Here is a 15528-nt window from a genome sequence, read left to right on the forward strand (position 1 = left end):
CCCTTTGTTAACTTCTGATTAATTAAATAGAAAGCCAAAGCAAACTGTTCCTTTGAAAGCTTCCCGCAGTCCTTGGTGTCACAGAGAGCCCTGCACATGAAATAAAAAAAATCCTCATTCCTCCAAGTACAGCCCTATTTAGTGTAGGTGCTGTCATTTACAAATGTGAAAATTGCTATGGTGTATGTCCTCTTCTAAAACAAAACTACAGCCATAGGAAACATCACCCAAATACACACAGCTACTTTAAGTTTGCATGTTGAGGCCCACAGCTGTGCTCTGGTGAAAAGCACCATCAGGGCTGTAGGACACTAGCAACACCTTCAGAACCAGCACAAGTTTATTTACATTTTTCTGATTTTCCCAAATTAGCAGTTGTGTTAACCATAACTTGGGAAAAAAAAAAAAGTTGCTCCTAGCAGAGTGCCCTGCAACAGCTTGTAGTGGGAAAGAATTAAAAAACCAGTGAGTATAATGAAGGCATTGCTGTAATGGATAATGCTAAATGAATGCACAGCTGTTAGGAAACACATGTTGTAGAATGAGATGGGACATAAATCTTGCATGCTAACAATTTTATAGAAAAAATTCATTTTCCCAGTACATGGGTAGGATCAGTGATCAGATACCTGTGATGATGTGATGTCTTAAATACACAGGGATAGCTGAACTGCAGTATTTGTAATAATCTGTGTTCAGGCATAAACCTGATTTCCACCCATTTCTGTCCCAGAGCAGAAGCAAGTTAGTTACCACTGATTATACAAAGGCCATGCTATTTTATACAGAAATGTCACTTTCAGAAATGTCAGCATAGCAAGAAGTGAGAATGCTATAATCTACACAGCTGTCACAGGAAAAAAAACCTACCAGATATGTGCAAGGAGAGCAGAAGGCAGTCCTGTTTTCAGGAATAGTTCTTTGGCTTCCACACCTGACACAAATCCATCCATGTCCTTGTCAGTTTTCACAAAGATCTCATCATATTTAATTTTGTCTGCAGGTGATACAACCCACTGAAGGGGGGTGAGGATGGAAGGGGAAAAAAAACACCGCAATACTAAGATACAGGCAAGTTCTGTTTCCAATTCAGACTTACATAATTCAAGGACTACAGCACAACTTTTAAATAAGTGACACAGGTGCCTAGTTCATGAACCAGTTTTATCCTCCTGAACAGATGTGCAGAGATCCTCAAGCAACTGCAAAAGTAGAAGCAAAGCATTTCCCTCAGTGAAGCACCCAGGCTGCTTGGTGATGCTCTGCCCCTTTTTCTATGCAACAAAGGCATTCCTTGAGGCTGGTATCTCCTCCTTCATCACTGTGCTCAGCCACAATCCTGCTGACTGTCTGGCTCTATCAGTTTTATTCCCCTTTACACAGCTGGGAAGCTTTAGCTGGAGGGACCAGAGAGCTGCTCAAGCCCGGGCTGTTAATAGCTGGACACATTCTAAATCACAGAATTTACATCTGAACAAGGTAAAGATGGGAATTGGAGTCACTTCTGTTATTTAAGCAATTTTTCACAACATTCACCTAATATCAAGATGTCTGGAGTTTTTTGAGTGAAAACAGCTTCAAGTGCATGGATGGATGGATGGATGCTAATTAATTTCAGTGCACACAGACAATTAACAGATGACTCCCAAATGGTGCTGTATACAAACTCAGTTAGAATGGCACTGTTTTGCAATACATACAGCAAGACTTACCCTTGGACTAGGAAATTTACAGATTAAAACCGTGGGACCTCCAAAATTAAAATACCAGTTACTTACTGATAACTCAAATAAGGGTACTCAAACGTCCAAGCTGCATCTGATGCATTAAGTACCACAGTTCCTACCTTAAATAACCTTATCAATTTTTTTCTTATTTTGAATTGAACAAGTTATATATAAGCTACTTGGAAAGACATTTACCAACTTCTGGACTCTAAAAAGATGACAAGTAAATAAGATGCCTGGGGAGTGTTAAGAGGCATCAGGTTGCCTAATAATCACATTCAGAACAAAAATCAAATCTCCCATTTCTAGGTGGATATGTTGGACCTTTTGTTTCCTTTTCCTATTGCTTGCATTTATCTATTCCATTTTAATTCATGTCTTCCCCAAATTGCACACATATGCACACATACATGACTGCCACAATCTGTTTTAAGAACGTGTCCATATTCCAATCAGTCTTCATCCAGAAGATTTGTGCTCTGCAGATGTATACCTGGACTACTGTTATTTTTTTAGCTTGAGATAATTTTTTTAAAAAGTATCTTCAAAATCTGTACTGAAAAACATTTTTTTTAATCCAATTGTTTATATCTGAAGACATCTAGGAAAAGTAAAACAGGGTAAATTTTACACTTCTCCATCTGGTGTTACAATCACCCTCCCAAAACCAACCAACAGGGCAAGAAGCAAACTAAAAACCTGTATGAAGTCTCTTCATATAGGTAATCTCTGAAGCACAGGATTAAGAGCATAAATCTTACAATCCCCAGTAACTTCAGAACTGTACCTGTGTTAATGGTGTTTTGGCAGCTAAAATGCCCACAGGTGGCAAGGACTGATGAGACTCTTTAGTTGAAGATGGTATTAATGGCATTGCTCCTGGAACACTGAGAGGTTTTCTCTTGGATGGTGGCACCAAAGCTGCAGGCAAGGACATTGGCACTGGTTCTTTCTCCAAAGCACAGTATACCAAAAACATGGCCTGAACAACAAAAACGTGTGTGGATGTAAATATATATACATATGTAGAGAGAGAACGACTAAAGAAGTAATTAATAAATAACTTTGTAGTATTTCTTCATTATGTTTCCCCTTCACAAGTCTCTCAACTGATGAACCTCACTGCTTTCTAAACTGTGTTTTTCATTACCACTTTCTTTTGAGGATCAGTGCTTAGCAAGTGAAGTTCAGTATCTTTTAGAACATTCAAATAATTTTCCAAGCTTGTGCCAGTACTTGTGGAATTTTATTTGAGAGAAGACTTCAAACACTTCAAAGACTTCAAACACTGTTTTCCCAGGAATTGTTCCACTTAGCATTTAATTCTTTTGTTGTGGCCATCTCTAACTTAACACTTCTTACACTCTTTCATCAGTCCTGGCATAATAATATAATAATAGTGTTAAATTTTTAACTTACTACGAACTTTTGTCAAGGATACCTTGAGGCATTCAAGTTCTATAAATACTGAAGGTTAAGGTAAAACTCAGTGAAAACACTCAGTGTCTCATGGGACAGCAGAGCTCAGGTGGAAGTTTTTAATGGCTCATCTAACCCACAAAGCAAGTTGTGATGCATACTGAGACACATTCAACAAACTGACAGAAACATTAAACAGCAGTAAAACTTAGATTAAGGACACTGAATAAAGATAATAAATGAACCACACAGTCAGAAATTAATATATAGTGCATCTATTATAAACCCTGCCATCAGGCTTTCAAAATTCCCAGGAGGCAGAAGATACTTACAACTGCAAACTCATCTCGATCCAACATTCCATCACGGTCAATATCACTCAATTCCCACACCTACCAATAAAAAGCAGAATATAGGGATCTTTGACTAAACTGCAGCACTTTCCTACTTAAAACCTTATTGAAAACACACATGAGAACAGCCTCCCTCCACCATATCTCAAGTTTTATTAACAGCATTAGTTTCCAGGGAGCAATGTAAATTCACATAAACCATGCAGAAGTGGAGATTCTTAAATTGGAGATAGAGGCACCCTGCCCTGACCCAAGTGTTACAGTTCCACATAACTGATACACTGCAGTTGGAGGTGATCTATCCAAACTGCAATAGAAATTTTATTTTTCAGTTTAATAGCTGTACTCCGTAAGATCTTATTTAATAGTTAGGCTTGTTTCTACAAATAATAAATTTGAAAAACAGGCATTACTGAGTGCACCACAGGTATTACTTGTGAACTGACAATTAAGAAGAAAGATATTCTTACTCGTCCTAAGATATCCACTGGCAGTTTTGAGTTAAGGAGCACAGGTTTCACCTTATCCCCTGACAACAGTCCATTCACTGGATTTAGGCTGTCAAAAATAGTATCATACTTGACCTTGTCTTCCAGCTGCAGAGGCACAAGAAAAATATGACTTAGGCAAACAGTCACATTCATAGCCTAAGAAGCAGAAGTTTTTTCAAAAGTGTTAACTTTTTTTAATAAACATATATTGCAGTTCCTGATGCTTATAAGAAAACATCAAAAAGACATTATTTCTAAGTCAGAACTCATCAAAACCCTGTGAGATTTCTTCTTCAATTATTTTCATGGCTTCATATAACAACTTTTTTTTTTTCCTTTATTTTAAATTTCTAAACATTAAGAGATTTCCCAAGGGTCAAGTGCTCTCATTAAATTAGGTCTATTAGCCCAATTACAAATTTGACAGGAATGGTAACTATCACACTTTAGAAATGTATATTAGATTTTCCTAACAAAGAGAGGTTTTCCTGCAGACTTCCAGAAAACAGTTCTAGGTAATAGTTAATATTTAGTTTACCTTTACAGCCCATGGTAGATCACTTGATGCTGTTCCACTGAGTAGCAAGGGACTACTAGTATCAGTCTATGGAAAAACAAGGCAAAAAACCATCAGACACATTAAAAGAGACATGATTCTGACTTTGTAAAACCACCCCCTTATTTGAGAAGCCAGATCTCAAAGCCAGAACTGCATTTTAGGCCTTTGTAACAAAATTTAGAGCAAAAAATTAAAAATCTTTATTCCAATAATGACAACACAAATAGAACAAATACCACATATCTTCAAATTATACACAATTTTATATTCAAATCCCCACTAGAACATGTAGCACCTTATTTCATGTTGCTTGATGTTTTCTCTGTTGTAAGACCCCACTGCCCTACAACATCACCCTCTGAAGTGTTTGGTATTTACATCAAACCTTCCTAATTTTTCATTTAAAAGCAGTTGTTACTAATATGTTCAATTAAGAAAGAAATCTTACAAATCTTGGTGGAGGAACAGGCAAGTTAAGACTACTCAGGGAAACATCCAATCCATTCTGTGCACACGCTACAAGTCGCAAAGCCACAAAAAATTCCTACAGGGAAAAAAAAAAGAAATTTTAAAGGGTTTATAATATGAAAATATAATTTTAAAAGACAGTAACATTTCAGAAGAATTAAGAGCTTTTCTAGTATTTCTATATACATGAAAAGTTGCACATGGCTTCAAAGGAGGTCTGAAAGTGACAGAGAGCAGCAGCCAGCAAATGCTGGATTCCTCCAGTAAGACCAAGTTTGCAATTAATTTTTCAAGAATTTAGTAACTTGCTGGCCCGTGTAGTCAGTTCTCAGCACTCGGTTCTTCTGTAACAGAATAGTGAAAATTTAAAGTGTAATTACAGCTGTTTATCTTGGAGGAACTGAGCTGATCCCACAGATGGTTAATGGAAGTGGAGGGAAACAGAAAAAGTGAACCAAAAGAAGCCCAAAAAACCCCAGAATGGTAGACATTACAAATTTCTTCTCTTCCTACCATGGGAAGAAGCAGTTCCCTCTCCATGGACTGTTATTTCTAATTCAAATCAAACAACAACACAAATTAGAGCTTGTGGTAGCACCACTGAGATGAAAACTCTGTCCCCACAATGCTCATTGGCACAGTTTGGGAAGGGACAACTCGAAACAGAATGTACCAAGGTCAAGCCCACCAAAATTAAAGAAATTAGAATTTTAAAGATTTTACAAGACTTTTAATTTCTGCTTTGTTTTCTACAAGATTATGAGGAAGAAGTCACTGTCTTCATAAACACAGTAAATGAAGCCTTAAATTACTTCTCAGCAAATTGCACAGCTACACATCAGCCCATTTTACAACCTGGAGAAAAGCTGATGAGGCACCTGAAGGCTGTTTATTTTATTGTAGCTTCTACTCAAAATGGGAACTACATAGCCAGTCAAAATTAAAAAAAACTGTAAGAAAAACTGCTTTCCTGAACAAAAACTTTCAACTTCCATTTTATTTCAAGGCTGGAAAATGGTTAGAGTCATACACCAAGTAAATAATCGTACCTGTTTGTTCAGGATACCTTTGCCATCAGTATCAGCTAGGTCCCAAATCTGAAACATAAAAATATCATAGTGTTCACAGCACTTGAGAGAAAGCTGGCAAGTCCTCCCTCCATTTATAATGGATGCTTGGAGGAAAGTTCACATCTTAACTTTCATGATAGCACTTAATTGTGATGACAAATTTAAATATTACAATAATCCATGACTGGATAGAAACTACTGGAACTATTGGATAGAACAACCGAAAACACATCAGAGAAGATCATGCATCCTGTAGTACTACTAAGTACTTTAATTTAAACAAGATACTAACTGAAGCAAGAAGACAGGATAATTAAATAAATTAAATAATTGTCATTAAATACCTTTCCAAGTACCAAATCTGTCAATCCAGACTTTTTCAAGAAAACAGCTGCATCAGAAGCTAATACTCTTCCAGCATTAGTAGAATCAACCTGGTGGAGAAGAAAAACCCCCACATGACAAACTAGCTTTTGAATTGATGCCATCTCTTTACACAGACTCTCAGAAAGCTACCAAAGAATGCTTAAGTTAGCAGTCACTTTGAAGACAATTTTCTGAACCTATCAAATTAGCCCCTCCTAATCACAGGCTTTTCTTCTTGATGCCATCAAAACACATGATTTTTAAGAACAGAGAATTCCAGGGTTTGATTACATTTCACTGTCCAGCTCTGCATTCATTACTGTTAGGGTCACAAAAAGAAGGCTCTTCTTTGAAGATACCTTTACCACAACAGCAGAAGGAAATACTTACTCCCTGAAGTGAAACTTATTTACACAATAAAGAAGTTGGTGATATTGGCACAATACCAACCAGTATGCATTTCTCCCTGGATCAATAGAAAGATCATTAAAATAGACAATTATTCAAGTTCTGAAGTGGAAATGGTATTTAAACTAAACCTTTTCAAATGGGAAAAGAAAGAAGGAAAACTTACATCACCTACATGGTGATGTAAGGACAAGGGAAACAGGAAAAGCTGAGAGTCCTTGAGAGCCTAAAGGAAAGGATTCTTAAAAAGTATGGATAATAGGACTAAAGGTATCTTCACTTAATTCAGACTGTCAGCCTTACTACATCCCATAGGGAGGGTGATGATGACAACTGCACCATTTCCAGTCTCACAACTTTGTGTTTAAACAAAGGCCATATTCAATATTGTGTTTGGAACACAAGAACAACTGCCCAAGTTCACAGGTGCAGCACACACAAGGTGCTCAAAGCTAATAACTTCCCAAGATGGGATTAGAACTGGCTCCTGAAAGACTGTGGGGAATTTATCATTTGGAAAGAATGCTTCAGCAGTTGTCTGTAGACACTTCTGGAAGGGGAAAAAACACTCTGAAATCCCCAAATCGTAATTTAGTAAGAAAGTGAAAACATCATTTGTTTTTAACATAACTGGTATGCTTTAATTAGGATAGGGTTTTTCCTGTAACTGAGGATGCCCTGGTCTGAGCAATAAGGGTGCAAACACTACAGTCTAGCAGTTAGGCTAACTGAGTTATGGGAGAGCTGTTCATCTACGGGCACAAAGCTGCCAAGACAGTGCATCAAACCCCCCTTTTGAAATAGTGGAAGCGACCTTGCATGTAACACAACAATCTTGGCATCCACTCAGAAAACCTCCAGCCTAGCACTTCTCTTTCAAGAAAGTCACAGAACACCACAGTATCAGCTGTGTTTACTTTTTACTTCTCCAAGTCCAAGCCACAAGAAGGTGACTTGAAAGGATTTAAGCAGGATTCTTACTTAACCCAACACTGATCTAGTTTCTTTTAGTACAATCAATTATCTAAACCTTAGAAACTATTTTTTTAAAGGGCTGATTTTAATTTCTTTACAAATTACTGAGTCTCGAATGCTGGGGTGGGGGTACTTATGTTTGATTATTGCACTGGGATGATTGCTGGTGTTTGTCAGTTATGCACCAGCTTGGCAGAGCTTTTCCTCTGATGTGCAAGAAGCCATTTCTACAGCTGCACCAGCCAACAACTCCCTTGTTACAGCCTGTCTTTTGTAGGACCAGGAACTACCAAAAGTTACAAATATGTATCTGATGTGATTAGGGCAGAAGTTTACAGTGAGAAGTGCTTCAGCTCAGGGTTCATCAAGAATTCAGCACTGCTTCCCTGCTGCACTGCACCATGTGATCAGGTAATTTCTTAGTGCTTTATGACAGGTATTTACATTTATTCCTTAACCTTACCCAGCTTCGAGTCAGTCTATAAAAGGTTAAACATAAAACTTTGTATTTGAAAGAAAAGAGTGCCTATTGAAAGGTTGATATTCCAATCTCATTCTAAGTATAAAGGGCAGGAATTACACCCATTTCACAACACACCTTTTGCCAGATGAATTCCTTTAAGTTTGTGGCAGAACTGGAAGTGTACTCAGCATGAGAGCTGTTTCAGGTGATGAATTTATAAAAGCACACTCCACCAGCACCATAAGACAAAGTGGGAAATATCTCTCTAAGATTTCTCTTCTAAAAGTTGACATCTCCTTATCTCAGGAATGGAAGGGAAAAGTTCCCTAGTGGAACTGAAAGTCTTTAGGCACGTTTGAAAGCTCCCCTTTAGGAAAAATGCTTGCAGCAAAGAGTTCATCTGAGCAAGTCAGAAAAATAATCCTCTGGAAAACAAATCCACTGGCACCACTTCACTAACAGTAACATAATGTTTAAAGAATTCCTGCTCCTATACACTACTGAAACCGCTGGACAACAAATAGTGCTCTAGTTTCACTAGGCTATGTACTCCAACAAATGGAAGACACTGACTTAGGAACCAGTATCACATTTGTGCTTCAATTCAGTTCCTTTCTCTGAGTTTTTGCTCCACACTTCAGTGGTTGAGCAACTGCAGGCAGGAGGAACAGACAGGCACATGGCAAAGGTGGTACCTGACAGTGACAGTCAGGACTGAGCTAGGAACCACAGTGTGCACAACAATCAGTTCCCAGCCTTTTCTTGTGCCCTTATAATGATGTTTTATTAGAAGAGACTCTCCTAAGGTTTTTAATCCAATGCCTAGAGATAAATACACAGTGGACTTGTCCACCTGAAGGAAAACTTTCTGAGGGTGATACTGTCTCCTTCAGCCACCAGGAGCCATCTGAACTTAGATCAAGGTAAACTCTCTCTTCTTGTTTAGCAATTTCAAATCTGCTATGCTCCTGCAGGAGAAAATCCCTTATAAAAGTACAATGGCAAGCTCAGACTTCAGGCATCACAGGCTGATACACTTGAACTGCTGTTTCTTGCACTTGATAATGGGACTAATCCTCTAAGCACAATCCAGAAATAGACCATGGATAGAAATCATGGCCTTGTCCCTTCCCTAGCACATAAGTTTACATTCTGATGTTAACACACAAAAGAAGTTCCTAAATAAGGAGGCCATATATACCATAACCTGCCTTAGGACAAACAGACAGGAATATTACCAGTTGCACAAAGGAAAAAAAAAACTTGCTAAAAGGTTGGGTTTTTTCACAGGGTTCATCAATTACTCATCAGGTATATTATAAAACAAAATTATTTTAATTGTTTTGTGCAGCCAAGTAGCTTAATTTCCTTGAAAAATTTTACATTACATTTGTACCATAAAGTATATTACATATGTGACAGAAAATATAGTTATTACATGAAGAACATGAAGGTGAAACAGCTATTTTTTTAAAAAAAAGTTGTATTTATACATATCAAAACACCTTGGTATTGCTGGGTCAAAATACAGAAGACAAGTGATAAATAAAATTCGCATTCTAATATTTTATTTATATGTATTTCTTATTTTTGTGTCATAAAGTCAAAAGATCTGCATCTCTCGAGTGAAGCTGCAAGAATTACAGGCATTCTTTTTGCATTCAGCGGCCTTCTATCCAAATTTCACTCTTTACAGCATCCTGTGATTAACTCTGGGGATATTCTGAGTGAGAATTAAGTCTTACATGATGCTAACTGAGCTAAAAATGCAAGAAATTAATTTTCTCTTGTAAAAAGTAACCAAGAACATATCAATACAGCATTTTTAAAGAATTTACTCCATCCCAAGACCTCTCAGTCTGTCAGAACTGTCAAGAGATGTATGTCATACATACCTGGTAGTTCCCTAGCAAATAAGGGTCATCTTACAACCAGTATTAAATTTATACCGATATAGCTAAGAACTAAGTGCTACCTACTACAAAAATACATTTTAAAGCACTATAGTTTTTTTCTTGAACTGTTATTGTTTACACACTGTTGGCCAGACTAAGTCCATAGGAAAAAAGTATGAATTCTTTAAAATCCAAATGAGGTCTGTTCTTTCAGAATATACATACCTGTCGATAGAATTTCTCATACACAGGATTTGCACTCGATAGCTGTAAAAGAGACACAGAGAAAATCAGCCCTGGAGATCCGTATTTCAATTTCCCTCTCCCTGGACAAATAAAGATATAAAAACATTCTCCACTGGTCTTCAAAGAAGTATTAAGGATTTACTCTGTACAATGATGAGGAACTAGGACAGCTCTTTGTGCTGTAACTTTCAGAAGGTTGACTTCTTGTTTTGCAGTCATTACACACCACCCCAGATCAGATTCCCTCGGCCAGGTCACCAGGTGAGGCTGTGTGAAACAGGAACTCTTAGGCAACATTGCCTATGGGCAAAAGCAGAAACCTGAAACGACTCAGGCTAGGAAGTGCTCTCTAATATTAGAGTATTAAGCAATATAATTTTATTTCACTGTCCACTGCATCATTCTTTAGAATTTAGTGTCATATGCAACCAGTCTGTAAAATTTTCAGTTACCCAAATTAATCCCTGAATTCAAAACTAAACCCACAGCAATGGTACCACATTAAAATAGAATAATATTCTAACTTTGGGTTTTGTAACTTGAACCCTTGTTGGGGATAAATTCTGCCTTCATACCACTGCCCTCTACCAGACATTCAGGGCTCACCTAAAGTTAAGTGGACAAGGATAAAACAGCTTCTTTGGAAAAGGTTCTTTCTTTATTTTTAAGTTATCCTTAGAAACTCAAAAAAAAATCTAAGACCTGAAACAATGCAAAACCTGATCTCTTAAATAACACTACATCCATCTTCCTACAGCAACAGCTGCTATTTTGGCTAAATACTCCATGTTCACAGGTGCTGATTATCAGAAAATTATACTAAGAAAAGATGTTTGGTAGAAATTAGTTTAGTGTGATCTTGTGCAATTACAAAAAGTGTGCAGCATCACCAGAACATCCTAAAAGGCAAATTATAGAGTACCAGGAGAGCTTCCATTCAGAGCTTATTCAGCAAGTATACTGCCACAGAGACTCAGCTTCTGATTTTCTAGCTGGTTTTTTGGTTTTGTGTTTAGTGTTTTTTTGTGGGTTTTGTGGTTGTTTATTTGGGTTTTTTGGTGTTTGGGGGAGGGAACAACAGGGACACACAGCTGATAAGGTTTTATTGATTGCTGGGAGGTGGGTGGAAAATACCTCTCCCACAGCCAGACATGAAAAATTACATGTGTAGGGAAACCATCATTGGTATTCACTGGAATACCTCCATTTTTATAGCTTAACCTTGCTCTGACTTTGCTCTGGTACCTAATGACTTTTATTGTTTCAGCCATCAACTAAGCATGCCTTACACATCCCTTAAAATAGCCTGACAAAATCTATTCCAAGTTTTGCCAGCCCTCAGACTGCCACAACATCAATACAATAAACAACTTCCAATCATTTCCCAGCACTCCACAGCACACTGTATTTTCTTACCTAAACCTCACAAGCTTTATTTACCTACTCAGATACACAACAACCTGGAGGAATAGTTCTCCCAAATACTCAAGTATTTGACTTACTAAGTGTTACTTCATTAGAATGTAAAAGTCTAAAACCAAAGCTGTGAGCAGAGCAGTAGAAGAGAGCTGGCCAGCGCATCCGCTGGAACCGTCGGTTCTCGTGCATCATCCCTCTTGCCCAATGTCACCCTTTGTTCAGCCAAATGTTTCCTTATTACAGCCAAACTGATCATTGTCACTCCTGGACAGGAAACACCATGTTGAAGTCTTGCAATGGAAACACTAAGTGCAAAACAATCTTTTCATTCAGCACATAACAGTACGAGCCAATAATTCTTTACTTCATTAGTGTTTCCAATATTCACTTTAACATCAGTATCACTGCAGAAACTGGAACTTCCTGTGAATAAAGTAACAGTAGTAAAAAAGTTTCCCAGACTATTACACTACTAATAGACTTGTTTCTCCTTCAAAATATGCCCCACAATAAGCCAACAGATGCAAATATAATCTAGGATATTCTTCTGAGATAAGAAAAAAAATACAGTTCAACACCTCTCCAGGTGCTGCTGCAGAATTTACCTGGCAAAATTATTTTTTTGGGATTTGTAACAACCATTTGCAGAGCAAATTCCACTTGTTTTAAATGCAAAATCAGGAAGGGAGAAAAGGTCAGATTCCAAAGTGTACAAAAATAGAAAGACATTATTATGGCTCCATTTCAAAGTTGACCACTTCACAAGGGTAATGTGTGTTGCAGTAATTACAACCTTCGATACAAACCTATGAACTTTAGAATGATAACCTAGGAAATAAAAAACACCTTCAGGGACACCCGTCTTTTTCATCTTCTGCTGTCAATCAGTCCCCATGTTTTCATGCCTCTGGCACATTGCATTTAGGTCTAATAAGATACTGTTACCAGTCTGTCCACCCCATCCAGCCACAGCCTTCCTTCCAAGAAGGCTTAAAAACAAACAAAAGCTGTCCATTGAGAAAAACAAAAGTAATTTCCTCTTCCAACTCCAATGAGATATCAGGGGAGAAACAAGCTATTCTATCCTGATTAAAATCCAAAATACCATATTCTACCACAACACAAAGCTCTAGGACCCATTTTAAAGAGTTTTCAAAAGACACAATCTGGCCTTAAAAGTTCTTCCTGCAGTTAGCCAGCCAAAAAGCAGGTAAGTCCAAGGCAAGCTGGTTTCCTCATAATGCCATTTCAAAACAATAATCAACTTATCTCCTTTTCCTCTATTGCTTTATTGTCTTAGCTGAAATGTTTCAGGGTAAAGTTTTCTATCGCTTTCAATTATATAACCAAGAACATCTCCTACAGCAACAACAAATGTAAAGAAAATATTTACTATAAATTTCTATACAAATATTACCAAGGATTTAAAAATCTACTTTCTTTCCCATTGAACAGCTGAAGCAGGCACAAGAACTGCTGTCTTCTCTCTGCAGAGACGTCTGTCACTGCATAAATAGAAATGGTTCCATTTAATTTTCAAATTGCCACGGAAAATCTCCACCATCTTCTGAACAGTACTGAACAAAGCCTGTGCAACATGAAAGAGAGCTGAACTGCCTTCTAAAAGGCAGCTTCTCCCTAATATGATGGATGCAATACCAACCAAAAAAATTTGCTTCTATCTGCTTTAGGAGCAGTCAGCCTCCTCTATGTACAGGTTAAAACATATACATGCATACTCTGGCTTCTTCATCTGCAGGACAGAAAGAGGAACAACAGGTTCCCCATTCCACTAAAAATTGCAAACTAGGATCTTAATTTGACAATTTTGCTGATTTCTTAAAACAAAACAAAACAAAACAAAACAAAACAAAACAAAACAATACCAGAAGTCTGCCAGAGACCTCAAAATCTCTGGCTCTACATTATACATAACATGTGCACTACCATGAGGGTATCATTCATACTGCAAGTATTTGGATCCTGTGTATTCCAGTAACAAGACCTTAATCCTGGCAATGTGTGCAAGAGACAGGAATCCACCCAGCTCAGCCTCAGTGTAATACTCCGTGTTTCCCTTCAGCCACACAGCACAGCATTCTCAACTCTGCAACACAATACTCAAGTCCAAAATGAGACTTGCAGCTAATTAGGTTACAAATTGATATTACATGATTTTGTCTCCTTTACCAAAGCAGCTCACAACTATTTCAAGCCAACTACCACACTTCTCGCAAAAAGCATTTCATCAGGAAGACAAACACAAAGTTATCTTCCTTTTCTTCCTGAGAATTTCTTTACAGTGCTTCCCTGAACTGTGAGCTTCCCCCTCAATCACAGCCAGTTTTTCAGAATAAACCACAAGTTCAATTTTCAAGAGCAACAAGAAGTTAATGTCCATATCAACCCACCTTTCAAGAAACACCTCTGCCCCATTCTCAACATTCATTTTCCACATCTTCAGTTTTCTGTTCTTCCTCCCTAAATTCCCCATATGAAATACGCCTAATAAACAACAATCCTTGAAAGGTCAAAACATACAACCCCCTATACTGGTTATAGCCTAATTTGACTTTTCCAAGAACAGATGACAATTTGTGAGATCAGTTCCTTCTCATTGCTGTTGTTTGTTTGTTTCCAAACTAAAGGCAACCGCAACAAAACACTCTGGTGGTAGAATTTCCCTTAGAAGTTCCAAATTAAATTCACAGTCATGCTCAGACCCTAACACTCACTGAGCAAACTTAAGTGGCAACAAGATGTTGCAGAATGGGTTCAAAATGGGGAGATAAAAGATACTTCAGATACCTACTATTAAAGGGAGAGAGGAGGGGGAGATAATCACCTTCAGTTATGTTCGAGCATACTTGGTGTAATAAATTTCACTATAGCTACACATTTTTTAGCATTAGTATTTAGTATTAGTATTTTTATTAATCAGTCAAAAGAATACAATTAGCACAGAGAAGTTTCAAATGACTGAAATTACAGCTTTGATATTCAAATAAAGGATGTGCAGCCTTCTCAGACATTGCAGCTGCAAAGGCATCTGAAAATACCCTCATCTCACTTGGAAATACCCAATGCCCCAGCCATGCTAAAGTAGTGTTAAACCAAACACAGGAAAGAGAACAGAAAATCGGACCCAACAGTGAGCTTGAGTGCAGGTTCATGTGCCTCCTGCTCTCTGCATGTGACCAGAGCAGACCGTACTGATCTGCTCACCTTTGCTGCTGGTGTCAATAACTGATCTCAGAGCAGCCACCACTGCACTCCCCACCCCCATACCCTCATTTTCACTTCCTCATGCTGTTCAACAGATTCTGAACACTCCAACACTTGTGGGGACTTTTTATAACCCAAAAATTCCACATGTTAGAACGTACGTTGAAAATAACTATTATTCAGGCTTGCTTGACTTATGATTCTTATGCAACACAAGAAGAAAAAACAAACATGCCAAAAAAAGAAATCCCTGCACAAGTGGTCAACACACAGAAATAGCTCCCTCAGTTTAACCACTGTTGTAAGCTGCAGCCACAATGGTTTTAAGGATACTGGCGATTTTTCTGCTTCTGTCAACATTATCACATTTGTGTTTAGTCCCCCATCCATGTGACCAAAAAAGTAAAGAAATTCTACAATGAAAGGATTACACAGGCTGTAAGC

At 37.8% G+C, this 15528-nt stretch overlaps 1 protein-coding gene across 1 annotated transcript in view; it reads right to left on the reverse strand.

Annotated features, from left to right (window-relative positions):
• Positions 1-881: 881 nt before the first annotated feature.
• The window catches only part of LOC134046847 (epidermal growth factor receptor substrate 15-like), a 36925-nt gene continuing 22278 nt past the window's right edge, over positions 882-15528 (reverse strand). Inside the window, exons 4-12 of the mRNA XM_062497660.1 lie at positions 10420-10461; positions 6432-6521; positions 6067-6114; positions 4998-5093; positions 4529-4594; positions 3970-4095; positions 3479-3538; positions 2515-2648; positions 882-1016 (exon numbers count right to left, since the gene is read on the reverse strand). Coding sequence (XP_062353644.1) covers positions 2592-2648; positions 3479-3538; positions 3970-4095; positions 4529-4594; positions 4998-5093; positions 6067-6114; positions 6432-6521; positions 10420-10461 — 585 coding nt within the window. The 3' untranslated portion in view covers positions 882-1016; positions 2515-2591. The remainder of the gene's footprint in view (positions 1017-2514; positions 2649-3478; positions 3539-3969; positions 4096-4528; positions 4595-4997; positions 5094-6066; positions 6115-6431; positions 6522-10419; positions 10462-15528) is intronic.

This window comes from Cinclus cinclus, chromosome 8 (assembly GCF_963662255.1).
Source record: "Cinclus cinclus chromosome 8, bCinCin1.1, whole genome shotgun sequence".
NCBI classification, from domain to species: Eukaryota; Metazoa; Chordata; class Aves; order Passeriformes; family Cinclidae; genus Cinclus; species Cinclus cinclus.